Here is a 26,926-nt window from a genome sequence, read left to right as displayed (position 1 = left end):
CACTACACAAAGAAAAAGCTCATTGGTCACCATTTCCAATGATAAGCCAACAAAGGTATGTGATCTTTTTGGTTATTTGCTTAGCTGCTTCCACCTAGAAGAGATTTTGAGGAAAGAGAGATGATGGAAAACGGAGGAAACTTGAGTAACTGATAAAGACCCCGACAACCATCCTGTGAACAGGCGTCACATACAGAGAGCTTCTTGAGACGAGGTTTGAACCCAGGACATTTTCATTCTCACTGCAGTGGTGACAAGCGAGTGTCTTCACTACCAGGCGCCTCTGGATTTTTTTTCTGAAATGCAGGGAGAGGGACAAGGTTGTGCCTAATGGATGAATTGCCACTGGATGCCTTACCTTTAGGGTGGTGACGAGGGTTAAGGCAGGAGCGGAGCGCAGGATGCCAAAAACCTGGTTCGTGAGGTTGAACTCTGGCGGGTTGTCGTTAACGTCCTTGACGATGACAACAACATCACCTCCGCTTCCCAGGTCTGGATGTACATGCATTTAATTAAACTTCATGATACTTGGTAGTGTACGTGGTATAAACTGCTTTCTACCAAAACACACTGATAAGTATACCTTTATAAGGAAGATTAGTAGACTCAATTAATGTTCAAACCTCATTAAACTTGGTAGTGTACATAGTATAAATTATAATATACAATAGAACATTGGTTATTGCTTAATAAGAGAGATTGTCATTAGTTTACATTTACTTGATAATTGATAGTGTATTTGGTATAAAGTACACTATACAATATAGCATTAATATGTACACCTTTATAAGGAAGATTAGTGGTCTAATTAATTGATGTCCAACAGATGGATAAGAGACCTGAGCCATACATCTGTAATCAGACACAGTTAAGGATCGAGATTCTTACCTCTCCTTCTGTCTGGCCGGAAGTAAGTGATTGAGATTCTTACCTCTCTTCTGTCTGGCCGGAAGTAAGTGATCGAGATTCTTACCTCTCTTCTGTCTGGCCGGAAGTAAGTGATCGAGATTCTTACCTCTCTTCTGTCTGGCCGGAAGTAAGTGATTGAGATTCTTACCTCTCTTCTGTCTGGCCGGAAGGCTGTTCTTGAGCTCCACTGTGACGTGGATGACATATTCATTCATTCGTTCTCTGTCCAGAGACCTGTTGCAGTACAGCCGTCCCGACTCCGGCAAGATGTAGAAGAAATCTAGTGCATGAGGACACATACGTACTTTCAGTTGGAAATGTATACTAAATGCCTACTTCGACTAGTAATACAGTATGATCAGTACGGTAACCAAGGAAGGTACCAGAAAGAATACAGCGCACCTCGGAACTTGAGCTTTTCAGTGCTCCAACATTTCGGCCCTCGATAAATATTTTCGAGAAAATTCTGTTTGAGGGCTCGACCATTTACCCCGCACTCGACCATTGTGCATAAGATGCCACGCTTACCAGTGACACTTTTGGGGGAAACAAAGGGGAAAAGGTCACCATGTCAAGCACTCGAAACCTGTCCTGGTGCAGTGTTCATCTTGTGTTTTCTTTTTTACCGTATATATATATATGTGTCTTTCATACAGCTATCAGAGTTTAGATATGTCTTTCATACAGCTATCAAAGTGACTTGATTGAAAAGATTGGTTATACCTGTATAGGTGTTAATAGAGTACACGACAGGCACACCAGCGCGCTCGGCGTTGCTGTGGATGTCGACGAGTAAGACAGGTGGCACGGTGTTCTCCACTATCACCGCAGCATACGTCTCCTGCTCCAGCTGCACTGACGTCACAGTCACGCGGAGCTGCAAAATGTCACCAAAGCTTTGTGGTCCGCCAGCAGCTAAGATATGCCAAAAGTACCTTCAGAAGTCAATGAAATTGTTCCAGAAAATAGTTGCCTATATGTGGAGTACCTGTCTGTTGTCATTTTTATTTATAGTTACTTTTATTTAGTAATATAAGCATTAACTTAAGCATTATCATATACTTTTTTCTTTTTTCCAGAATTAAAAGTTTTAAACCTGAAAATTTTAATAGCACATAACACACACACACACACACACACACACACAGTATATGCATACGACCAATACACAAAAGGAGAGGATAAAATACGATTATCAAGAATACTGACTGAGGAAGATGAGTAACGACTGAGGCAGGTAGAAAACTAAAGCAAATATGTTCTTGTGTCACTGTCATTCTAGCATGTTGTGAAAGAATATGTCACGGCCTCTGACCTCGGCAGTAGCAAAGTATTGTGGAGCTTCTTGATTGGTCGCTTTGATGGTGAGAATGTACTGGCCTTGACCTATCAGCTCCGACGTCACGCGGAGCTCTCCTTTGATTGAATCGATGGAGAACAAGTTTTCATCGTTTCCACCTGCAAGACAAAGAGAAAGTGAACACTCAATTCACAGTCTTGTATTAAAAAATAAACAATAGGAGTATTTACTGGCATGTTTACGATAACAACTCACTTGAAATAGCAAAGGTAACATTTCCGAAGCCCGCGGAGATATTGACCGGCACCAGAAAGTTGGAGGGTGTGCCGAGCACCAAGAAGACTTGTCTGGGATCCACCGTCAACTGCGGAGTGACGTCAGAAAGGTTGTTGACGTAAATCGTCACCGAGACCTCGGTCGTCAAGGACGGAGTGCCAAGGTCGTGCGCGATGACGCTCAGGTTGTACACTTGCTGACCGTCCTCGATGTCCAGTTTGCGCGAGTTGTAAATAGTTCCCGCTGTTGACATGACACATTCTCTCTGAGTCAGTTTTTACGAAACATGAGAGGAACAGATCCTCAGAGCACGGACGTGTATCGGTGGACTGCTGTCTGTTTCTGAGACCAACGCTTAGCCTCTTGCGAAGTCGTCGAGCTTAAACAATGAATGTGACTAAACCGGAAGCTTTGTATACACCTGCCTCGTTCTAGTAATTAAGCTGAAACGTGGCTAAAGCAGAAGCTTTATATATATATATCAGCCTCGTTTTAGTAGTTAACTGGAAAAAAAATCGTCTGCAAGCAGTCCAGTAATACAATTTCGTGCTCAGAGCGAAGTGGGAATCCGTAGCGGTTCCAAATACGATAAATAATAGTGATTAAAATTATAAAAAGAAGATATAAAATATTCTATTAAATAAAAGACATGAATGTGCGGGCATATAAGTCAGGGTGGTGGGTGAGAAAGTGTGAAGACATAGAAAAAGAGAAAATGTATTTTAGAGTGTCGTAATGTGTCTGTGTGTGAGAGAGAGAGAAGAGGGACATAATGTATGTGTGTGACAGAGAGAGAGAGGATGTGAGATGAGGGAGGGGTCATATAACAATAATCATATCCTTTACGCCTTAGATCACACACACACAAACACAAACTGCATGTCAACCTGCTATTCTATTAACGACGAGTTATATAAGAACTGTCAGACACATAATTTTTCGAGCCTTACTTAATTCGTTGATGTAAAACAATGCAGTCACTGGGTCCCTCTGCTTGAGCTCGTAAACTACTTGACCGTTGAGACCTTCATCCGGGTCTCGAGCAGTCACGTTCAGGACCTGCATGGGACACACAACAGCGACGCGGCATTAGACCCAGGGTTAGACCTGACTACTGTCATCTGACACTTTCTTTGCGAGAGAAACGGGTAACCCACGTTGCCATAGTTACCTCATACGCAGCCGGGGAATTTTTATCCAGAGTAGTAGTGTAGGCGTTGCTGGAAAAAACCGGAGGACAGTCGTTGACATCAGTCCACTGTCACGTGAACTTCCGCCCGCGTGCTCAGCGCTCCATCTTGCACCTACAGCAGGAACACAACACACTGTCACAGTTGTATATGTCTGTGCACGCCTGTTCGGGTCATCGGGTGTGTTTGAGTATTACTTCTACTGCTGGTCCTTTTGTGAAAATAATCGTAGTAGGTGTTAGTGCTGGTGAAGTGGTAGATGTGTGTTCTTGTGCGTGCGTGTGCTTGTTACAACTGTCTTATGTGTGCAGCTGTGAGATAAACGAGTAGCGAGTCGAAATAATTCAACCATGAAAACACAAAAGCTACGTGAGCATGTTGGTGGTGGAAACTGATAGGAAGGTTCAGAGTGAATGGTCCTGCAAAGTACATAAAATTCGCTCTGTGACAAACTTCTCATACAACAGCTACAGGTAGACATACCCTCCTACCTGAACATCGAAAGTGTAGGTAGCCTGGGCTTCACGGTCTAGCGGAGCGTGCAGGAGTAAAAGCCCAGTGCTCTCCTCCAGGTGAAAATATTTTTCTGTTGCACAGAGAACACAATCTTGAGAAACTAAATGACTCACAAGCAGGACCTCTTGCTACGTTTTCTCTTAAAACCGATTTGTTTGTTTCATTTTCTCAATACCATTCCTGTATTCTTTGAGAAAACACAGTATTGCTAGTAGACATCAGTGGTAGCATATATAATGAGCTTTACAGTTTAATGTATTCAACAATGTATATGTATGTATATTATATATCAAAAAGACCACAAAGTTGATTAATAATTATAACAAGGTTACATTTTAAAAGACAGGTGGGTATTAAATTCTGCCATTAACACCATTCACTACATGTTGTACCTATTTATAGCGATTCATCATCCATTAAAAGCTTCCGTTTGGTCACTCTTGATAATGAAGCTGACCTTGACGTCCTATGAACCTTGAACTTACCGAGCGAGGCGTTGAGAAGGGTAAATGTCAGATGGCCGTTTACACCCGAGTCCTTGTCCGTCGCCTGTAATTGCAGGATGGTGACGTTTGCGATGTTTTCTTTGACGGTAACGTCATACTCCGATGACGAAAACAAGGGTGGATTATCGTTCTCGTCGAGAACAGTGACGAGGACCTTGTTAAGGACACACGCACGCAAACACACAGGCAACGCAAATTAAAACACCCTCGGATAACATCAAACACACAATCCCTCTACAGAACTCGTTCAGCTCTCATATCCTGCCTCATGCTACTATCACTCTTTCCATAACTTAGCCCTTGTCAGGATTACAAAGCAATAAAAATTTATCCTTTGAAGTAGACCATGACCTTTGTTTTAAAAAATATCACAGCTCATGCTATCGTATCAAAAATATATATTGACCATTTCTGGATGACATCCATTATGTCTCAATTCTGAATCAAAGAAGTGTCTTGTTTTTCGATTTCCTCCCTACCCAATGTAAAAGTTTCTTGCTCAGAAAAGATTTACTGAGGGAACTGACCACAGCTGACGCGGTGTCCGACGGCGCAGGTCCGCTCGAGGCCAGCACCAGAAATGCCAGTTGGTCCATGCTCTCCCTGTCCAGGGGGCGTTTCGTTGTTATGACACCCTAACACAAAATTTCAACCATTCTTAAAGGTCAAATGTATCTTCCAAGAATCAAATCTTTTAACAACATTCATTATCTGTAAACTCCTGTTACTGAATACAAAGCCACAGTGCGTGCTACTAAACTACTCAAATGTAACTATGTAAGTACTTCAACTGTATCTTCTGCTACATATCGTGGAAGAAGAGCATCATCGTCTTTATCATTATTAAAGGAGATCAAATGAAGAAAGAAGTACAAATAAACTCACGTCTCTGTTCACAGCGAAAAATTCAGAATCGAGAACACTGTAAGAAATATTCGCTCCCTCTGAACCGCTGGTAGCCTTGACCCTGCCGACCTCTGAAACAAAAGCAACAACAGTCCTGTCACAGGATGCCACAGACCGCGCTGACAACAATTATTTAACCATCTTCTCTTTTATAGTCTTCTGACATAGTCTGATAGAGTTAACTACCCTGTCGTTAGGGTTCATAACCTTTTAGTGTCATGGCTACAGTGCTTCCCACGTTCAACATTTTGAACGTTTAACGACGTTTACTTGGGTGCAGCCAAAGAAAGTAAACATTTCCTTGTACGAAAAAGATAATGTGTTCACTTCAGGATGCAGAAATAAGTGTAATTTTTTATCCATTTCAGAAGCCTGCACACAACATCTACCTACCGACGTTAGCTGAGTTCTCGGGCACTGAAAAATTGAAGACAGGAGCGAGGAAGACCGGTGTGGACGGTGCCTGTGGAAATATATGCAACAACAGCTCAGCAGAAGTGTTCCTCTGAAGAGGGGCGCCACTGTCGAAGGCCAGAACTTCTGCTCTGTAGGTTGTGTTGTCAGCATCCAGCAGGCCTCTGGCCGCCAGGTCTGCAAGGTGGAGGGCTTTGGCCAGCGTCAGCACGCCTGTCAGCGGGTCAAAGGCAAACAGGTTGGCCTCGTCTTTCGTGAACTGCAGCGAAGTGTTGCCCTCGTCGCTCTCGTCCCAGTCGTGAACTTTGAGCACTGCCAGAAACGTGCCTGGAAACGAGAAGAATAAAAGTAAAAGACAAGAACGAGAAGAAAAGAGAAACTGAGAAAAAAAGGAATAAGAAAAGAGAAACTGAGAAGAAAATAAAAAATAAGAGGAGAAACAAACAAGAAAATAAAAGATAAGAGGAGAAAAGCAGAAAAAGAAAAGAGAGATGAAGAGAAGAATAAGGAGAAGATTAAAAGAGAAGAAAAAAATGACAAGATAAGGGAAACGGATTTGAACGAAAATCTTTTTGTCCACAAGATCCTCTACTTTCGTTAAAATATGGAACAAAAAAACATAATTTACTAAGATGCTAGTGTACGCAAATATTTTTCTAATATATATATTTGTAAATAATAACATAATACACTCTAAATTTTGGAGTTTCATTTTGTTGCTTAATATTGTTTCGCTATAATGCGGAAATATTATTACTGTACTTGATCGTTTGCTTGATAATTATTGTGTTGTATTCAGGTACTACAAAAACTCTAGACACCTTGCAACTTCAGTGTCTTACCTGCCGGCGATCCGCTGACAGTTCTCAACATCAGTTTGTTGGAACATTCGAGATCCTGGCTCTGGGATACCTTGCACACTTCCGGGCTGTTATCGTTGACATCAAGCACGACCAGTCGCACAGGGAGGGAAGTTGCACACGGAGGACTGCCGGCGTCTCGCGCCCACACGAGAAAGTTCAGGACACTCTGATCTTTCTTCTCGTGGTCCAGTTCGTACACCAGGTACATGGTGCCGTTTGGAAAGACAGTCACTGACCGAGACACGTCTGCCACGAGAGACACCATGACTGCCACCACCATCGACATTATTCTCAGTCCTTACCTCCCATCTGTTTGTGTGTGTGTGTTTGGTAAATAAAAGGTATTTAATGCTGTAAATAATAATAAATATACCTTTTTATGGCAAGAATTAAATGTAGTTACATGTACAAATTTATACTGCGCCTTTCGCGGTGTGGAGGCGAGCCAAACCCATTGTAATATAAATAATATAATAATAAATAATAATAATGTAATATAATAAGCGATGTTTACATAATGCTGCATGTTCGTTTTGTTCACTTTTACAAAAACGCCTTTTAAGCTATTTATTCAAAAACACTTGAAGAGTTTGACGGTGAAGCTTACTGTCCCACCCTGTTTAAAAAACCCACTGATTCAGCGACCCACCTGTGTCATTGATAAAGTAAGACACGTTGCCGTTGTCGCCGATATCGATGTCTGACGCCGTCAGGTTGAGGATGTCGATCTGCGCCACACCTTCACTGACGTACATCACCAGCGGAGCAGCGTGCTGAAACACCGGGCAGTTGTCGTTGGCGTCGTCTACAGTGACCGTTGCCTGTGGGAGAGAACACATAGAACATCGAGATTGGAAGCTGTGATGTAAACAACTGGATTCACATCACCCCTCCACCTTACCCCTGAGGTCATACGCATCAGTAATTAACGCAAAATCCATGACAATGATGGTGACGAGGGGTATAAATTATTATGCGTGGCAGCTCACCGGCGATGTACGCAAAGACTGTGGCTTATTTGTAACAGAAAAGAGGAAATAGGAAATTAAAAGTTGAATGTTCTCAGACCCCTTCGGTCGTTAAGGACTTTTGAATGCCCATGTTCTAACTACTCGGGTATCAGCTTCCCCAGATAGTAGATTGAAGAAAAAAACAGATTGATGAGAAAAAAGGTCAAGAAGGCAGGAAGGAAGTCAGAAAAAGCAGACAAATACACGAGAGAGAAAAGAGTGAGGGGAGCTGAGAGAGCGATTGACGGAGAGAATAAACACCGTTGCGTTTCCTCGCAGCTGACTGTCATAGACTTCTAACTTGAGATCATATCCCTCTGTTGTCTCTCTGTCCAGTAAGCCAGACACCATCATCGCACCTGAACAAATAAATTTATCACACCAGTGTTAGTAAAATGTGGAATATGAAAAATTAAAATCTTTGAACTATTTAAATTAAACATATATATATATAACATAAAAAGCTAATGAGTCCCTAAGATATTCACCCATTCACTAATAAAACCTCAAACTATTGTTTACTTATTTATTCTCTAGAATCGGCAAAACAAAACCCAAATTCGAACTTAACCAGCAAAATACTTATTCGCAGCATGAAAGGAGAAAACATTTTGCTTGTCCATGTTACCAAAGTAGCCTGCAAGTGTTAGAGTCAATCATCATGTTAATTAAACTTTAGGGACCCATTCTATCGCAAAAGAAAACCAAAGAGTAAGATGTCACCTGACAGAGGGTCGAGATAGAACTTGCCCTGGCCGCCGCTGTAGATGTAGTACCGCAGAAGGCTGGGGTCGCTGTCGCCGTCTGTGGCGTTGACGTAGCCGAAGACATAGCCGAGGGGAGCAGCCTCGTTGACGTGCCACTGGTAATGTGGGGTCGTGAACTCCGGCGTCTTGTCGTTGATGTTGTTGACGGTGATGTTGACGATGGTCGTGCCGCTTAGTCCTTGACCGCGGTCGTCAGTTGCAACCAGCTGCAACAACAGTAAACCCAATGAAGACAGAAGGGTGAAACTCTTTCTTTTCTTTCTGTCACTACACAGCACTTTTGCTGGTGATACCTTCAGGAGCGCAGCATTTTGAGCGGAAATTTTATCTCGAACTTTTTAGACATCGATTCAACGCATTACTCGCCTTCAGGATATAGCTGGATATTTTCTCCCAGTCCAGATGCTGATAGTCCAAGGTGAAGAGAACATGGATATCACCTGTGATCGAATCCACGTAAAAAGGCAAACCACTTCCGGTCTCCAGGCTGTAGACAACACCGCTACTTCCGTTGGTTCCTGCGTCTTCGTCTATGACCTGTAGACTGGGAACCTGCTCAGAAATGATAGGTATAACATGCTTTAATAAAGTAGGGGCTTTCATTTAATTTCTTCTTTCTTCCTTACTGCATGCACCCCGTAATGCCCTCGCTTGTTAGCGCACAGCCTCGTTTTAAAATCTCACCAGAGAGAGGCGCGTGTTGTTGGTGGCGTCCTCACTTATCACGGCGTTGTAGACGCTGCTCACAAAACGTGGGGCGTTGTCGTTGATGTCTTCAATCGTTACCTCAATGGTACATGTCCCCTGAAGCAATCACAACATCAAAAACATTTGCTAGAGAATATTATGTCATGTGATCACACCACTTGAATATGTACCATGCAATACTGCTCTCTCAGCAGAAGAATTACCTTCTAGAACTCTCATTAGTTGTGTTCTTCGAATCTCTTCTGAATTTCAAACAACAGTGACATGGCTTATTGCCAAACGTTTTTGTTTTTTATTATGTTTCCAGAGAGGAAGCAAGCAAGCAGTGTGGTGGGCATATGTGCGATTCAGATTTTGGTCAGCGATATTAACTACATCAACACATTAATTAGCAGGAAAATGTTTCTCACGGTTAAAGACTTTTGACCTCCGTCCTTCGCAATGACCTCCAAGCGCATTGAGGACACGCGCTCTCGGTCCAAAGGTTTCTCCACACGAACCACAGCCTGACAAAAGACAATGTGAGCAGTTGTCACACTCTTTCGTATACTTACAGAGTCTTAAATTACACAGAAACTTCTACAAGATGATTTGTTGTAGGTATTATGGCATAATGCTGGGTCAAAAACACATGATGCTTTACATTCCTTAGTTACAGGGACATAACACCAGTCAACCGTTAACAGACTCAGGTAAAACAATAACAGTTCTTGTACCTTTGAGGAGTTTATTGTCGAAATGCTAAATGAGTTGTTTTCATTCCCTGTCTGGAGGCTGTAAGTGAGGCGGGCATTGTCTCCAATGTCATTGTCGTGAGCGCTGATCACTAGACTCTGGCCGATACCTGCTGCACCTGGCAGTTGACAAATATATAAATTAATAAATGTTTTATGTGTCTCTCTAACGGTCACCCACTCAGACAAATACACACTAACACACATATTTGCACGCATGAACATCTGTCATGAACTTCGTAAAATGAACACACAGAGTCTAAGACGATGACAGTGTTTTATTCAAGCACCTAGAATAGGGATTCAGACAGACGGACGGACGGACGGACGGACGGACGGGACGGACGGACGGACGGACGGACGGACGGAGTGGAAGAACTAGTAATAGTTTATTCAATAAGTCTTGCCCACGATAAAAGGTTACATTCAGTCCTTTGACATAATGTCCTTGGTGAACTGGACGGATCCAGCAACTACAAAAGTTTCACTAAAGTGGGGAGAGTTAAAAGGGTATTAGGAAGAAAACAGTAACAATCTAGCATCATGGTTTACAAAATCTTAATTTCTCTAACGTGTATAGACTTAATAATAAGCTTATTAATTGTCTTGCATTCTACATTCTATAGAAATAGTTGTAACTAAGGAAAAAAATAAACCAAAAAAAGAGCGACAGAAGTAGGGGTAGAGGAAGAAGAAGAAAAAGAAAGGAGGAATATGTTCTCCCTTATCTGCTGACCTTCAACAACACTGAGCCTGTAAGTGCTTTTCTCAAATATGGGCGGCTGGTCGTTGTCGTCTCCAACTACAGCATTGATTACCAAGGAACCCTGAAATACAGGCAGACGACCTGATAGACAGCAAAGCTCTTCAAAAAGCTATTTTTAAAAAGTACACACCCTAAGAGCATAGTGAGCAGCAGGCAGTAGCATTACAGTTTGCACCAGGTGCAAACCACACTCTGGTTAACCCACGTAGCCATGATTGCTTAGCTAAGACTAGGGTTAACCCTACAATGTCACATGATTTATTTTATTTATTCCTGCAACTGCAATGCTGTAATAACTTACATTTAACCCCCGGGGTCCTTTGCAATGACACTAAAGGTATAGAAGGCAACTTTTTCCCGGTCCAGCTCAGACATAAGCAGAAGTCGTTTTCTGTTTGTGTCGATGGTGAAAGGTAGCGAATCTGTAGATGACAGACAACAAATTAAATTAATGTAATGGTTTTGTTTGGGAAACGTGTCTTTCTGCACTTTTGTGACTCACAAATAAACTATGCAGCCGAAAGAGTATTCTAAATGAATTATGCTTGTGCCCTACCATCGTCAGGCAGAAGTGAGTAGGTCAAAAGGTCACTATCCCCAGGGTCATTGTCCGTGGCATTGAGGGAGGTGACTACTTATTGGCACTGCAGAGTTCTGGTGAATAGAAGAATGAATGCAAATAAACACAAGGATTAAAACTACTAATCGAGAGATTTTTTAACATTAGTATACATATCTCTGTTGGGTGTAGAAAACGGTAGATAAACTGATATAAGTGGTTCATAGTTTGACTTCTTTTCGCAGGAGAGAGAGGTCTTCATCTTAATTAATTAGTAAACTGATCAGTCAGTCTTAATGATGCATGTCTCCCTATCCTTCAACAGCAAAACTTCAACAGATATTCCTGATAGTGGATTACCTCACTGATTGTGAAGTTCCTGGTGTCGGGAGAAAAGCGAGGAGGATTGTCGTTTACATTGACGATGTGAATCCTCACCATCGCTGTGTCGTTGAAATAACCATCAGACACAAGGACCTGGCAATAGATCGACCGTTATTTCTTGACAAGTTGTTTCTTCATCGTTATGAAGCAAACCACATACACAGACTCCAATTTCCAAAGCGTACAGTAACTCTGAGTTGTGTGAACTACAATTAACGCAGTCATTATACAAACCAGAATACATTATATAACTCTTCGCACTATCTCCATAACAACTACAGGTAGTCCTCGGGTTACGACGGTCTCGACTTACGTCGTTTCGTGGTTACGACACTCATTCCCACTTACAGCGACAGTGAGCAACGTAGTATTACTGAGATGGACAGATTATTGGCGCTTTGGTTGGAAGACAAAATCAACGCCGTATCCTGTGAGTTTTATGGTTATTCAGGAGAAGGCTAGGCGACTGTTTGAGGCGTTGAAAGAGAAATTAAGTGAAAGTGAAGAATTTGTGGCGAGTAGGGGTTGGTTATGAGGTTTAAGGATCAATTTCCAGAACATTAAAGTGCAAGGTGAAGCTGCTAGTGCTGATGAGAAAGCAGCAACTAAGTTTCCTAATGCATTGGCTAAGATAATTGAGAGGGTGTTACTGTGCTCAACAAGTGTTCAACGTGGATGACACAGGCTTGCTTTGTAAACGTCTGCCTAACCTAACACTGTTTATTACTGTTACAGACTTACAGTACAGTATTTCATTATTAAACGTACTGTACTACAATATTTTACTGTACTTATGTTTATTGATAATTATGTAGGGTACTCTGTTAGGATAGGTGTTTGGATAGGCTAAGTGTTTGCAATACTGTACTGTTATTGTGGTACAGTACTGTATGAACGTATGATCCGACTTACGTCGAAATTCGGTTTACGACGCCGCGTTAAGAACGGATCCCCGTCGTAAGTCGAGGACTACCTCTGCGACAATGTAGGGTGTGCTACTGGAAGAGAATACTACCCATTACGGTCTGGTTTGGTTAAAGATTTTTCTACAAGTCAAAGTGATCGGTAATGTTTGCACACACCAGACCTATTCGTCTGACCACTCACCTGTAATGTGAAGCTGCCATTCAAACTGGGTTCCATGGCTTCTAAATCGACGCTGTGGTTGACTGTTATCTCCCCTGTCAGGTGACTAACGAGGAAAGCACCTCCAGAGTTGTCTTTCGTGATGTAGTAGGTTAGCTGAGGTCGGACAGAGAAACATCACCATACAACTTTTAGAAAACCATCTCTTGGCGATCGAAGATACAAAAAGTATCAATAGACATAATGACCTAAATCGTGAGCAGATCATAATGAGGATTCAGGCAGTGCCCGTCTGAAGTCGCACTTCAAAAATTTGCTGCTAGTTACCTATTTACCATTTAAGCATTGTTTACTCCAGAATACATGGCTGAAAGTGCAACAAAAGATTAACATAAGCAAAACTTTAACATTTTTAACTTTGAAATATTTTCAAGCTATTGATTGAATATATCAGCGGGAAAATGTCTTTGGCTGTCTTGTAACTGGCGAGATAATTATAACCCATTATTTAATTTAATTCAATGAGTTGTCACATACCGAAGAGTTCAAGTCCGGGTCGCTAGCAGAAATCTTCAGGCCACCCCTGCTCCCCAATACCCGCACACCGTTGCCAAAAGCGGTGTTCTCGTTTATCTCCCCTTCGTACACCTTTTGATTGAAGATGGGAGGTGAATCTGGCGCGTCATCGACGATGATGGTAACCTGTACATGGCAATATATATATATATAAATATAAATATTCCCAAGCTTTTAGACTGCTGACAAATAGTAAATCTTTGACCCTCTGCCCCCACTCCTCTCTCGCTCTACAGCAGAGCATTGGCTGCTTGACCAACTTTAAGTAGTTTTGAACTAAGTGTCCTGCGAGCATTTATTTTACTTGGAAAGCACTTTGTGTTTTTATGAACAAGTAAACAAACACATTAGCTCCATTAGAGAGAACATCAGCTCCGGGATTATCACGACAGGAGGACGCTAGCAGTTCAGGTAGAACAGCTGTTATTGACAAGGTGGTTAGAGTTACAAGGGTACATTAAGAGAACATAATTAAAACCTTGCTGATTCTAAGGAACAGGAAGTGTATTAAAGAATGGAGTGTCTGCTGACAAATGGAGTGATGCTGACAGAAGGGGGTATACTGACCAATGCAGAATACGCCAAGCAATGGACTATATCTTGATGCATGTTACCGAAATTCACCTGTGCTGTTACCGACGTGTTGGTGGGGACATAGACGGCGACCACCTGTAGAATGTACTGGTCAGTCCTCTCCCTGTCTAGACGTTGAACGAGGCTGACCACACCCTGAAGTAAAATAGTTGCACAACACGTTCTTGGCATAGAAGAAAACTTTTTGATTTAAAATACAAACAAGACATACAATGATGTGTCAAATCCAGTTTATTTGTCCAACTGTTTTTGTTCTTTTTTCACTCTCCTTCTTTTTCTTGTTTTCTCTTACTTCTTCATTCCCGCCTTCCCCAGTTTTTCCAAATTTCCCACCCTTACCCGCTTACTGCCTAACATTGCAAATTTTCACCACCATCGTCCGATTTTTTTCCTGTCTGCTTTTTTGGTATTGTATTGTACTTTTTCTCTCGCTTCTTCTTTCATTTATGCGCAGACATTCACATAAACCACCAGAAATACGTGTTCACAGCTGCACAACAAACGAACGAACAGTGCTCACTTACCGAACTCTGTCCGAGACCAAATTCAAATGTCGAAGAACTGAAGGAATAGGTCACGTGATCATCCCCTTTAGTCGTGTTGAGGTCCGTTATGACGTAACCAACGGACGCACTCTCGCTGACGCGAACGACCAAGAAAGGCGGGCAGAAAGTGATGGCGTCATTTGTCTCCACGCGCACGGTCAGCGCTGCGTCAGAGCACGCGGTCTTGTTGCCCACTGCGCAGACCCGTAGCCCCACTTGATATGCCGAGAGGGTCAGAAGAGCTAAAAATAAAAGTAAAAAAAATTCGAGTCGTAACTAAACATAACGGTTTTAGTTAGTGGTCCTCCTTTCCCCTAATAATACTCATCATCACCTCGACCAATGAAGACGGACTGGGTGACATACGTAAATAGACATACAGCTGTTGAAGGCAATAGTTAACAATTACTTGGGAACAGTGTTCCTCGTTTGATGCAACTGGCGTGTGTGCGAGCTAAGACGAGCTGGATCTTGCCACGATGGAGGGATGTTACGGGTATTCTTCCACGAACATGACGACACTCAGTCCCTTGTTATCGGTCTCGGTTATTATCGATAATTTGTTACCAGTGTTAGTTCTCAACATTCTTTTATTACTCGTGCTAGCTGTCAGCAGCCATTTGTTACCATTGTTAGTTCTGAGCAGGCATTCGTTACCAAGGTTAGTTCTGTTACCCTACCCGCGTGAGCTCTCAGCAGCCCTGTGACGTTGTCAATGGAGAAGAGGTTCGGGTGATTGGTCAACGAATACGTGACGTCACTCTGAGAGTTGCTGGAGACGACCATGACGTCCTGGAGTCTGTCTGAGGGCTGCGTGCCCGCACATTGGCTGTGAAGTGTGATGTAGATGATTGGTAATGAGGCGGGCCAGGCCGGCGCCTCCACCACATTTACCACCGACACGTCCACAGTCGCTGTCGCCGTCCGTGGCTCCAGGGAGTTGTCGACGGCTTCCACTACAAAGCTGAATGAACAGACGGTTAAAAAATCATCAGCAGGAGTCAATTAAACATCAATAGAATTTTTGCCTTGTAGCTGCTTTGTTTATAGAACCAGTGTGGCTTCGTTATTGCAAAAGATCAATATTTTAAAACAAGTGTCTCTGTAAACATTGTGTTTGATTCTCGGGTAGGTTGTTTACAGAGCCGGCTGCCTCACTATGATGTAGTCTTAGCAGCTGGCTTGGTGTAAAACACCTTTACTTCCAATCGTAGCCTTGGTCTTTTTATCATACCTGTATAATTGGACGCTCTCGAAGTCCAGCCATTTTGCAAGGGTCAGTCGCCGGTAGTCTCACCCAGCAGGAACACGTGATCAGAGTTTCCAGTGCTGATGACGTAACGAACTTGACCTGATGACCCTGGGTCTGGATCCAGTGCCAGGACGCGACCGACACTGAAGCCGACGGGAGCATCCTCCCTGACGTCGAACCGGTAACGTATGACGCTGCTGTTGCTGATGTTCACGAAGGTGGGAGACGTGTTGCTGTCCGTGACATTGATGTACAGCAAGCTGTGGTTGAGGCGGGGAGGTGCCCCCTGGTCCGACACCCACACCTGCACGTTGTAGTGGTTCTGTACCCGTCGGTCGAAGGCGCCGGACACGGTGATGGTCCCTGTGGTGTGGTCGATGGCAAACTTGCCCTCTGCTCCCTCCAACCAGAAGGTGAACCCACTGTTCGTCACATCAGCATCCGTGACGTTGACAACAAGCACTTTCGCACCTGTCGTGGCTTTCTCTGGTATCTCTACTGGGTTCACCGTAAAGACGACCTGAGTGAAGGTAGAGGATGTTGGATTATATTCATTAAAATGTTTAGGTGTCATAAAACTGTACTAACTTTATGTATCGTGCATCAGTATTGAGTTGCTCGGCAGAGAGGAGGAGGTAGGAGGAGAGGAAACAATCGCAATGATTAAGTTTATCACAATTAAAACAATTAAGCCATTACTAGATTTTCATGGCAGTCCTCATTCCTGTAATCCTCGTTGATGACATCATCATCGTCGCATCTCGTCGTATTCGTCTACTACTACTATTTCGATCTACGATATAATTACAAATTCCTATTTAAAACTAACCCCGCTACTTGCATTGCAGAAGACTCACAGACAACAAAGCCCTCGCTAAGATGGTACCTGCGGCGCGTTGTCATTGACGTCCTGCACTGAAATGCTGAGAGCTGCCGTGCTGGTGTGAAGGCCGTCAGTCACGTGCACTAGCCCTGTAATCACGCGAGTCTTCTCGGCGTCTAGGCTGACGTTGGTCACCACATACAAGTTGTCTACCCTGATTACTCCTGGCGGCACCACCGAGCTGAGGCTGAAGACCAGATCCTTCTCAGGGGTATCTAAGTCACTTGCCTGCAACTAGACGCACACAAGAGGGTTTGTTATTCAACACCCGCCGAGAATCGGGCCTCAGTCTGAGTATAGACAAATGTATAGACACCAGTGAAGCGATTTGGTTACCTCAACGTATATTAACAAATAATAATCTTAATAATCTAATATTATCTAATTATATTAGCGTGATATAGCTGGCACGGCATTAAGTACCACTAACCAACCAATCAGAAATCTTTGACTAGAACACCCTGCTTTAATCCACCGGAGACTAGAGTTACCTCGTCTGGAACTCAACGCTTGCATACCTTGTCTATGAGAAATATACAAAAATAAAATCGCAGGGCCTCTTCTTGCATCGTATTTTTTCGCTAGTTTCATTATTGAAGGTGAAATAAACTACCGAGACATACTTAAGTTGCTTGTACAAAATAAACAGCTGCAAGAAAACAGAAGATTGGATCGGTTACCAGGAGAATAGTGAATCCTGGGGGTAAGTTTTCTGTCACCGATCCAGTGAAGTCGGATGCAAACTGCGGCTTCTCGTCATTGCAGTTGATGACTGTGATGATAATGGTCGCTGCAGACGTCTTTGCTGGTTGTCCACCTAGAAGTCAAAGGAAAGTGAGAATATTCTGAGACTCAGCTGGCATGAGGTCAGTCTTCATTTTTTTCAGCTGTACTTTTATTGCTGATACTTACAGGCTACTATACACTAAATATAGACTGATACTGAGATGTTTCTGTTATATCGTTGCTAAGATTTTTTTATTATTATGTGCTCAGATTAGGCTGTTGCTGAAATATTGAACATATGTAAATATCAGAGTTATTTGTAACGATGTGCTAGAAATATTCAGTTAGTGAAACTTTATAATCCGATGTAGTTAGCATAGTTTGTCACTGAGACTACGTGTCACGATAGGTTAAAACTTAATTAATGAAACTCGTGTCATAATATGCTCAATATGAGTTGTTAGTGAAACTATAGACAACAATTTTACCATCAATGGCATTCACGATGATCACATATTGTGTTTCACTCTCGTAGTCCAAGCATGTGAGAGTAGAACAGCTAATGGTGAGCACCCCTGTGCTGGGATTAATGATGAATGGCCCTACCCCAGGACTAATACTATACATCACAGTCCCATCACTTCCCGAGTCCTTGTCTGAGGCAGTGATCTATGAGAGAGAAAAATAGTTTACAGACTTCATGTGCAACCTTATCGAAAATATTATCATTAATATCACCATAAGCAACAATAAAGAAAGTTAGGGAAAATGCAAATTACACAAAGTGAGGTGATTCAGTGCGACACCCACAAATACAACTTTGCAAAATAGCTTCAGCGGCAGACAATCTGTGTTTGTTTAGAGAAATAAATCGCAGTGGTATGTCTGCGCCAACAGAAGAATGCAGACAGAATGTTAGACAGATGATGGAGGCGGACATATGAAGACTCAGGTAACATTAGTGTCATATTTTTCAAAATAAAAGACACAAGTGGAGGACAACCCTGGCATGTGGGGGTCGCAACCCACTTTGTCATCGCACTTGTGAAGGTGAGATTTGACGAAAAGAAAAAAATCATACCTCTGTTGCTCCATCCCATTTACATGCATGAGCTTAGTGCTAAAATTCTGTAGCGGTTACCGCTTTCTTCTCATGAATACTTGCATAAAACTAAATTCCATCTTCTTTGATGATCGTATCAACCCAATGTAGCTTGCATCCCGTTACCATATTCGTTGTTTGATTGTAACTTTACAATGTTTGTGTGTAGTCAGCTGTAAGCAAGTAAGCCACTATAACTACACTAACGGATGAACAAAAGTTGTAAGTAATTAAAACGTGGATTTATAATGCAAATATGTTTGATGTATTTTTAGTAATGTTGTTGTTATGTATTCTGCGTAGAAAGTAGCACTACCAGAAATATATCACAAACTCTATCTAATCATGCAAGTGTGAATATAGTTAAGATTATCTTTGAGTAAAATTTTTCCTGTACAAACCATGGTGCATCAGTAATACATTGAAAAAAACCTTCATTTATAAACTTGTTCAGTTATAAATTTAATTTTATTCATCTATAAATTTGTTAATTTCATATTTACACACAATTGTGCAACAAGTTCTGGTACTGAGAAAGAGACATCACTAAGTGGCAAAGGAGTAGGAGGGTTGTTGATTTAACCGACTGATAGCTTCAGATGGCAAGGGCATGAATTTTTCACAGATGGCGGGTACATTAGAAGCGCTCGTTACAGACACCCGACCTTGTGGACATCAAACATACCTTCTGCACAAAGCTTCCACTTGTCGCATTCTCCAAGACCTGAAAGGTGTAGACTGTCTGATTCCAGACTGGCTCATACTCATTGACATGTTCTACAGTTACAGAAACTGTGGCTGTCGACGAGTAGTCGCCATCCGTGACCTGGACCTTGAGGACGTAGACAGAGCCACGTGATGCGGAGTCCAGGTCAAGGACAGATTTCAGGTAAAGTGCCGGAGGGTTACCTTGCAACTGAAAATCTGACAAACAATAAAAAATATTGTAAGATTGGCATAATACGTTTTAGTGTTTGTAGACTTGACAAACAAGAAGTATTTTCTAGAACAGGAAAATCCCGCACAGTTGTTTGTTGTTGTTGTTATTATTTACAGTACATTATTAGTGTACACCAGCACGAGCATATGATTAAAGATTGTCCTAGAAGTTCACAGACTATACTTTATGAATAGGATAATTTTCTTACAGGGTTGTTATTGTTTCGCTTCAATAATAGATCACAAGACGAAGAATGTCATCAAACAGCAGGTACTTTCTTATCAAACCCAAGTAGGATTATTTTAACAGTTATCTTTCTCACCTGTGTCGTTATTCAACGTGTACAGAAGACTGTCGTTATCCATGTCTGAAGCAGCCACTGCGCCAACCCTGAACCCCACCGGAGAAGTCTCCAGCACCGTAAAGGTGTAGGTGGAGGAGTTGAAAACAGGGGGAGACAGGTTGACACTCGTGATCTTCACTTGCACCTGCGCCATGCTCGATCTGTCGTGAAAATTATCTCATGAACCTTCTGTGTTCCTTTAAGGTTTCTTTCTGCACCATTTATGCGAGATTTGTTTCCCCTCAAGAAGAACAAGCTTTTTTCTTCTACTACAATCATGTCTATTACACTTATATCTTTGTTCATTTGTCAAACTAGCTATTGAGATGCTGAAACACTCCTGTGATTCTTGTTAATTAGTGACCTACACTAAAAAGCCCGTTAATGATTTTTGCACCACCACGAGTTACCTGCGCTCCCCCTCTGTTGCACCGTCGTATGCTTCGATGGCAAGGACAGCTACTCCCACGTCCCGTCTGGTCAGATTCCGGCTAAGGACGACCCGACCTGTTGCCGAGTCGACCACGAATGTCCCTTCCTCGATCCCATAGGCTCCGCTTAGTCTGTAAGACACCTGACCGTTGGGCCCGGCATCTTTATCAGCGGCGTTCACCTGAAAGTTGTTGGCAGATCTATAGGAACAAGCTTAAATTAATTTTTGCTAAATTGTTTTCAGCTTCCTCTTTTTTGTGTCTGTCACGTGATCAAAGAAATCAGGTTGTATAAATTATGAAGGGAGTTGCCTGCCCGCAGCCCAGAGTGCAATGCGTGGATGGCTATAACATATAAGCTGATGTGTCTTCGATGTGGAACTGCATGCGCAATGCGTACCTGACCAATTTCTTGACCTTTGGCAGCAGTCTGTGGCACGGAAAAAGAATATGTCGTGTTGACAAAGACAGGATTGTTGTCGTTGACATCTGTAACATTGATGACTAGTGTGCTGTTGTTGCTGCGAAACTTTTCCACCGACTTGTCTTCTTGGGCGTAGACCTGCAACGATGTGTAATTGTTTGTGAAGCCCGCACTTCAGGACAATCAGTCTACGCAGCCATTGATTTTCTATTGGCCATCATCTATGGCTTTATGTTTAAATTTGTTAACTACACTTGTACACTTTCTAGGATTTTAATTGCTGGAGCTTCGTTCAAGTACATTGTAAATTCTTCTTTAAAATTCGTACTTTACTACCCTTTGTGCGCTGTCACATGAACAACTTGATGGCTGCTTTCTTCTTTTATATTTACATATCATGCTTATCATGAGTCGTAATCTTACTGATATCATGAAGCATAATCTCGAAGAGACGACTAGAACACCACTTTTCATTTCATGATCGAAGGAGCCGTTCATATATTAGGATGTCACAAAAAGAGCCGAAAGACACAAGACAATGTAGCATCATGCCTGACCACTTTTAAGGTAAAACTAACTATCATGGTTACCTATTTTGAGTCCTACCTGAACAGTGAAACTGGAGGTCGATTCCAAACGACCTACTAATTTAACGACACCGACGGCATTTTCTGTTGAAATTGTGAAGATGCTGTTATCAGAGAGGTAAAAACTGAAGCTGCTGTTCTCACCCTATAAAAGAAACGAAAAGAAAAATGAATTTTTATGTTCGCATTGACAGCAACTTCATCTACAACTAAATATATTGTCCAAATTTCTTATGTTTTCGCGTGTTTCTTTCAGGTACATGACATATAACATTCTACTATTTTACTAAGTTACATTTTCTTCTCTTTTCTACGAGTCATATATTTATTTGCCCTGGTGAATGCCAAACAATGAATGAATCTCAGGGTTCAAAGTTAAGAGGTCATGTTCTGAGTGCATTCTCTGTATAGCTGCACCCATAAAATCACACGACAAAGCTTTGCCTTGCTGATGTCTGTGAGTCCGAAGCTTCGGAGAATAGCTGCTAACATCTACAGCAATGCATGCGCCCGTCTTCACATGACTACTCTTAAAGTCACGTGACCAAAGCCAGGAGTAACTCAAGCTTACAACATCGGCGTCGGAGGCGAAGACAGTAGCGATGATGGCCCCTGGCGACGCATCTTCCGGTATGCGAACCGTGTAGGTGGCGCTGGACATGACCGGTGCGTGGTCATTGAGGTCAAACACCGTTATCAGCACGCTGGCCACATTCATGCGGTCCGCCGGCCGGTTGATCTGATAGGCCTGTACAGGACAGTGGACACTCAATGATGCAGGAAGTGACCTCTAACCTTTATGGGGCATTTAATTTGCAGTAACAGGGAAGCTCTTCTGCGGGAGGAATGACAATCCCACTCACATAACTGTCGTGTGTGCGTGTGTGAGACAGACAGAGTGATAAACACAAAATACAAGTACATGTGTAAATAAGATAATTATATGTACAATGATGCGCGCGCGCACACACACACAAACCACGTGGAAATATTACCCTGACGTTAAGGCTGTACTGTCCACGTGTTACGTTGCCAATGACAACAAGAGACCCATTAGCCAACACAGAGAAGTGGCTTCTCACTTGTAAGGATGTAGCTGAAAAAATACGAGTAGGGATGTATATGTAGTGCTCAGTAACTGACAAAGGTCTGAGTGTACTGCATCCACACTTTACTCCATCTCTCTCTCTCTTTCTCTCTGAACTGAGCTCGTGATTGTAATTTTGAAGTAAAACCGACATGAGTCTCCTTCTATTTTAAACTGCTATATTCGTTGTTTCAGAATGAGTTCTACACAGAAAATAAGCAATCCAATATAATTTTCTTACAGTTATCTGTCGTAATGATAATGTTCTCTTTTGTCGCATCATCGTCCACTGCACGTAAGGGTGGATCTGTGTTGTAGACGCCACCCGTATAAATCTGTGGCCACAAAGCATAGATGTATGATACGTGTGTAAACATAAAACATTTTTACAGTTTTAGACTTCCATGTGTCAAAGCCTAATACTACTGCCACACACTGTCCCACTGAAAAAAAAACTGCTCCATACTAGTCCTTTCAAATTTGTTACTTTGTGTCTAAATATAAACACAGGGTAGAATGCTTGAGTACTTGTACTTTTCTCCATAAATAAAGCAATCCAAAGGATCGCTTTGTGAGGACAAAGGCGCTCTTTCGTGTGTGGAAAGAAGTTTGTGCAGTTGTGTTCTCGGGAGCAACTGTAGGTCCAGTTCTGGTCCGTGGATAAGAAGATAAGAATTTGTTTATTGGCCGAGAGACATTGCACTAGGAATTCGATTTCATGATGAAAAATGGCACAAAAATAAAATTAAAAAAAAAATCCGGACTCTACTCGAAAAGATGAAGGTAACCTGTTTGAAAAAAGCGTGCCACAGAGATCGCCATCTGTTTTTTTTTTAAATCATATTGAATGATTTTGTTGGAAGAATGCTTCATCAGAAACAAAACAGAAATCCACAGACTGAATTACACAGAAGAACGAGAAAAGTCAACATGAAAGTGTTTCAAAATAACCCTTGAATAGCCTGGAGATACAATCACAACGGATGTAGCTGATAGCCGTGCGACCTTGACCTTTTCCCCAGGAGCCCCTTGATGCGGTAACTAAGGTTTGAAGGTAAGTAAGACCTGCATTCCTTTTACCTGTTGATCTCTGATGCTTTTTTACCGGTTAGAGTTAGGCGTTGTTTCCGGTGCTAAATAAATATTTTTGAATTGTTGATAGAAGTACATCTGTTACTTTGTGGTGTGTGTGTTTTTGTGTGTGTGTTTGTGGTGTGTGTGTATTTGTGTGGTGTGTGGTGTGTGGTGTGTGGTGTGTGTGTGTCGGTTGTGAATACTTACATGCTCGGCAATGCTGAGTGTGTACACATCGCTGCTGAACACAGGCCCAAACTCGTCCACGTCCGTGACTTTGATCGTCAGCGTCGTGTAGCTCGTCTTCGGGGTACTGCCATCGGGTGTCTGATATTCCTGGACAGCAATTTTGGCTTCAGTGAGACGGTCAGACGGAAAAGTTTCAAATCAAGGGGCTGACATAAAGGAGCTTCAGTGAGAATGTATGATGGAAATTAGTTTTAATGAGATGGTTTTCCAGACAAGAACTTCAGTGAGATGGTTTGATAGTAATACTTTCGATGAGATTCTTTGACGTGTATGTACCTCAGTTACATAGTTTGACAGAATTTACTGTCAACAAGACGACTTGACAAAAATGAACTTAAATTACATAGTTTGACAGAATTTACTGTCACTGAAATGGTTTTACAAAAATGAACTTCTAATGAAATGGTTTTAAAGTAATACTTTTAAATCAGATCTGAAGAAAAATGAAAAATAAAAATACCTCAGCAGACAGGGTGAGCACGTATTGTCGAGGTCCCAGTTCAAAATCCAATCTCGTGTTCAAAAGAACGATGCCAGTCGCAGCGCTGTCCGTTACAAACTGACCAGAACCCTGAAATTTCATCTTGTGTTAATCTTGAAAACACACGAGTATGATGCACTTCTCACGACTGTAAAATGTTGCAACAGTTGTACTTGCTTTTATCGATATAATTATATACATTTCCTTGTTTCAGAGATTGTGATCATTTAGGATGATTTGCAGGTAAACTTTTATCTACACACTTACACTTACATTCACAATGCGATATAAAAAAATCTGCTGAGATTTGGTGTCATTGTCAGACACTCTACCAGAAGTTGAAATACTGACGAGTCAATGGGAGTATCCTGTAAAAAAAATAAACAAAGGAAATAACAAGACTTGACAGTAGTTCTCGCTTTTCACAAATTTATTTATTAGAAAACAACCCACAATGTAAAAGTAGAAAAAGAATAAACATCACCTACTCTGCATCCATCACACAATCACACACTGCATGATGTTTCATCTTATCTTATCTTTTTCCACTAAGGGTCACGACATGACCTCATAAGATAACGAACAACCAAAAGATTAAAGTAACAAGTACGGACATTTTACTCATCGAGAATATTAATCAATAAGATGTTGAGAACTGTACCTCTGGAAGACTGATGGAATAGGGGGCGTCTTTAAATCCTGGCGGAAATTCGTTGACATCAGTGATGAAGAGTGTCACCTCCAGACGTATCTACAAAACATATAAAGCAACATCCAACACAAACGCAAAGACAATCCAAGTTCATCAAGCAGGTATCTTTTCTGAAACAATGCAATAAAATTAAATGAATAATGAATAGTTGCACATACAAGTATGTGCACGCCCGTAAATCTCTTGAATAAAAACTCCCTTGTGGTACCTGAAATTTTTTTCTGTATAAATTTACTTACTGCTTGCACATTAGTGCTGTCCGTGCAGTAAACGTAGTTCTGGATATTGTTTGGCATTGTCTGCACGGAAATACAAAGAATTGAAGAACTAACAGTGTCATAGGATACTTCTTACATGCTTAAATATGTAGTGTAAATAAAGATGTGTAACAAAAGATTCAGCAAGTGCTGTTTCCGGGTGTCTTAAGGTCCACCATCAAATTGAAATGGACAATTGTGGTCCCTACACGGACAGAAAAGCTAAGAATCATAACTCCATAATAACAATTATTAAAACACACACACCAGGAACTGCAAACCCTTGCACAGATATGCATGCATTAGTCTAAAATTAATTCCTGTTTACTAAATATTCGAGTGTAAAGCTGACAAAGAACCACTAGAATGAGGAGTTTAGACGAAACTGAAGGAAACGGGTTTTTTTATTTAAATTTTCGTAGAGTTTCCAGAGTTTTTCAAACTTCATTCAAATGTTTGCCTCGCAGGGCCAGGAGAGTTCAACAAATACCTGCTTTCATAAAGTACCTATGAAAACTAGTTTTTAAAAAACTTATCAAGATAAGAAAGACTGTCCAGCTGCCTCGCTGCTCACCTCAAAGTCCAGCTGGGAGGCGATGTACAGTGAGTAGCGTTGGACAGAGGCGCCCTCTACCGTACTCTTCAGACCGATGGGACCCGCGTTGTTTTCAAGACGATTGAGAACAGCATCGGTAATGTTGAACAGGACAGTCCCTGCAAATTCATCAGGTTACACATTTTCCTTCCTGCTGAGGGTTCCAGTTGGTTCCTTGGACATTGTATTTGCTAGCTTGTCTTCCATTAAATAAATGGAGTTACTCGTTATGTTCAGATTTTGTGTATTGCAGACCTGTTTACTCTTATAATGACCAGCCTGTAATATTTTGTTAGCTAAGATGTCAGGAACTAAATTAATCATCTTAACCGATCAACGCAGTAAACTGAGATTGGAATATCTGTGTGTCATTCTGTTTATTAAGATCTCCAAGGCAAATGCCTTTGCGACTAAAGCTTTCTTCTCCCGCCATTCCTCAGGATTTGTAGTTCAGATGCTGAGCTCTTATCTTCAAGGCAAACAGGTTTTAAAATTAACAGACGACCCTATAAAAATTGGATAAGCTGTGTGGTGAATGTGAGGTGGAAATGTGTATTCAGTACACTTAAACTGTCCCCTCCCCATATACTGGTAAAGCGATTTCAAAACGTCCACAGCTCGCACTGACCAATGACAGGGCTAAACGTTATTTTGTTGTATTTTTAAAAAATATTTTATTATTTATCATATACTCAAACATGCATACATTTAGAATAGCCACTTACCTACACTGACGTTCTCGGGCACTCCATCAAAAAACAAGCTTGGAGGGCATCCTCCTTGAGGAATAAAAAAATATTGTATTTTTTTTTTTACCAGCCTCAGAAATGTTATCTCAACAATACAAGATAAAAATAAATGCGGATACCGTACTAAATTTTGCATGTCTGTCTAGCTGGTTGGCTGGATGTCTGTCCGTTTGTCCCTCTGTCGGTCGGTTGGTCTGGATGGTCGCTCACTCTTTCTCCCTCTCATCTCAACAGCAAAGCCATCAGGATAATAGTCATAAAGACGAAGGCAACACTTGGAAGGCTGGCATATATCGTCAGGTAGGTAAAACGGAGATAATTCTCAAGTGCTAATTCTCAAATACATAGTTCTCACCTGATACAGTCGGAGGTATCGCTAGAAACAGAAGGAGGTGCAAGAAGGTTCCCGAGGACACCGCAGCCAT

At 41.8% G+C, this 26,926-nt stretch overlaps 3 protein-coding genes across 3 annotated transcripts in view; all 3 read right to left on the bottom strand.

The window, feature by feature from the left end:
• LOC112561595 (cadherin-23-like) overlaps positions 1-11,078 on the bottom strand; it is an 18,431-nt gene extending 7,353 nt beyond the window's left edge. Inside the window, exons 1-22 of the mRNA XM_025234165.1 lie at positions 11,052-11,078; positions 10,836-10,926; positions 10,082-10,218; positions 9,776-9,871; positions 9,342-9,461; positions 9,024-9,209; positions 8,614-8,863; positions 8,152-8,249; positions 7,530-7,701; positions 6,860-7,126; positions 5,997-6,344; positions 5,583-5,674; positions 5,225-5,332; positions 4,677-4,851; positions 4,167-4,261; positions 3,657-3,743; positions 3,436-3,544; positions 2,465-2,728; positions 2,225-2,367; positions 1,633-1,786; positions 1,058-1,189; positions 359-492 (exon numbers count right to left, since the gene is read on the bottom strand). Coding sequence (XP_025089950.1) covers positions 359-492; positions 1,058-1,189; positions 1,633-1,786; positions 2,225-2,367; positions 2,465-2,728; positions 3,436-3,544; positions 3,657-3,743; positions 4,167-4,261; positions 4,677-4,851; positions 5,225-5,332; positions 5,583-5,674; positions 5,997-6,344; positions 6,860-7,126; positions 7,530-7,701; positions 8,152-8,249; positions 8,614-8,863; positions 9,024-9,209; positions 9,342-9,461; positions 9,776-9,871; positions 10,082-10,218; positions 10,836-10,926; positions 11,052-11,078 — 3,285 coding nt within the window. The remainder of the gene's footprint in view (positions 1-358; positions 493-1,057; positions 1,190-1,632; positions 1,787-2,224; positions 2,368-2,464; positions 2,729-3,435; positions 3,545-3,656; positions 3,744-4,166; positions 4,262-4,676; positions 4,852-5,224; positions 5,333-5,582; positions 5,675-5,996; positions 6,345-6,859; positions 7,127-7,529; positions 7,702-8,151; positions 8,250-8,613; positions 8,864-9,023; positions 9,210-9,341; positions 9,462-9,775; positions 9,872-10,081; positions 10,219-10,835; positions 10,927-11,051) is intronic.
• LOC112561587 (protocadherin Fat 1-like) lies at positions 10,087-15,841 on the bottom strand. Its single transcript, XM_025234152.1, has 11 exons — positions 15,768-15,841; positions 15,290-15,573; positions 14,589-14,851; positions 14,095-14,199; positions 13,432-13,596; positions 12,916-13,050; positions 11,785-11,901; positions 11,422-11,519; positions 11,167-11,287; positions 10,836-10,926; positions 10,087-10,218 (listed from the first exon to the last, which is right to left on the bottom strand). Exons 1-8 carry the CDS (start codon positions 15,839-15,841, stop codon positions 11,469-11,471), a joined length of 1,194 nt encoding a protein of 397 aa, XP_025089937.1. The 3' UTR covers positions 10,087-10,218; positions 10,836-10,926; positions 11,167-11,287; positions 11,422-11,468.
• On the bottom strand, positions 15,436-26,926 carry LOC112561576 (protocadherin Fat 4-like). Its single transcript, XM_025234141.1, has 19 exons — positions 26,857-26,926; positions 25,732-25,871; positions 25,140-25,199; positions 24,850-24,939; positions 24,168-24,278; positions 23,666-23,794; positions 22,626-22,719; positions 22,293-22,393; positions 21,869-22,045; positions 21,317-21,442; positions 20,687-20,848; positions 20,266-20,468; positions 19,835-20,016; positions 19,258-19,496; positions 17,959-18,139; positions 17,425-17,561; positions 16,748-16,978; positions 15,844-16,381; positions 15,436-15,573 (listed from the first exon to the last, which is right to left on the bottom strand). The coding sequence occupies exons 1-18, from the start codon at positions 26,924-26,926 to the stop codon at positions 15,887-15,889; spliced, it is 2,928 nt and encodes a 975-aa protein (XP_025089926.1). The 3' UTR covers positions 15,436-15,573; positions 15,844-15,886.

Source organism: Pomacea canaliculata, linkage group LG1 (genome assembly GCF_003073045.1).
Source record: "Pomacea canaliculata isolate SZHN2017 linkage group LG1, ASM307304v1, whole genome shotgun sequence".
NCBI classification, from domain to species: Eukaryota; Metazoa; Mollusca; class Gastropoda; order Architaenioglossa; family Ampullariidae; genus Pomacea; species Pomacea canaliculata.
Note: the sequence above shows the minus strand (reverse complement) of the source record. Positions and strands in the feature narration are given on the sequence as shown.

What these genes read in the sequence shown, in the direction of transcription:
- LOC112561587 (XM_025234152.1), bottom strand. Translation starts at nt 15,841, where the DNA reads ATGATAAAAAGACCAAGGCTACGATTGGAAGTAAAGGTGTTTTACACC. An exon ending in TTGGTCTCGGACAGAGTTCG is followed by an intron (nt 14,200 to 14,588) that starts GTAAGTGAGCAC and finishes ATTTTACTTCAG; the next exon opens with GGTGTGGTCAGCCTCGTTCA. An exon ending in ATGGCAGCTTCACATTACAG is followed by an intron (nt 11,902 to 12,915) that starts GTGAGTGGTCAG and finishes ATCTATTGCCAG; the next exon opens with GTCCTTGTGTCTGATGGTTA.
- LOC112561576 (XM_025234141.1), bottom strand. Translation starts at nt 26,926, where the DNA reads ATGGCTGCGGTGTCCTCGGGAACCTTCTTGCACCTCCTTCTGTTTCTA. An exon ending in ATTCCATCAGTCTTCCAGAG is followed by an intron (nt 24,279 to 24,849) that starts GTACAGTTCTCA and finishes ATGAAATTTCAG; the next exon opens with GGTTCTGGTCAGTTTGTAAC. An exon ending in TCGCCTCCGACGCCGATGTT is followed by an intron (nt 21,443 to 21,868) that starts GTAAGCTTGAGT and finishes TTTCTTTTATAG; the next exon opens with GGTGAGAACAGCAGCTTCAG.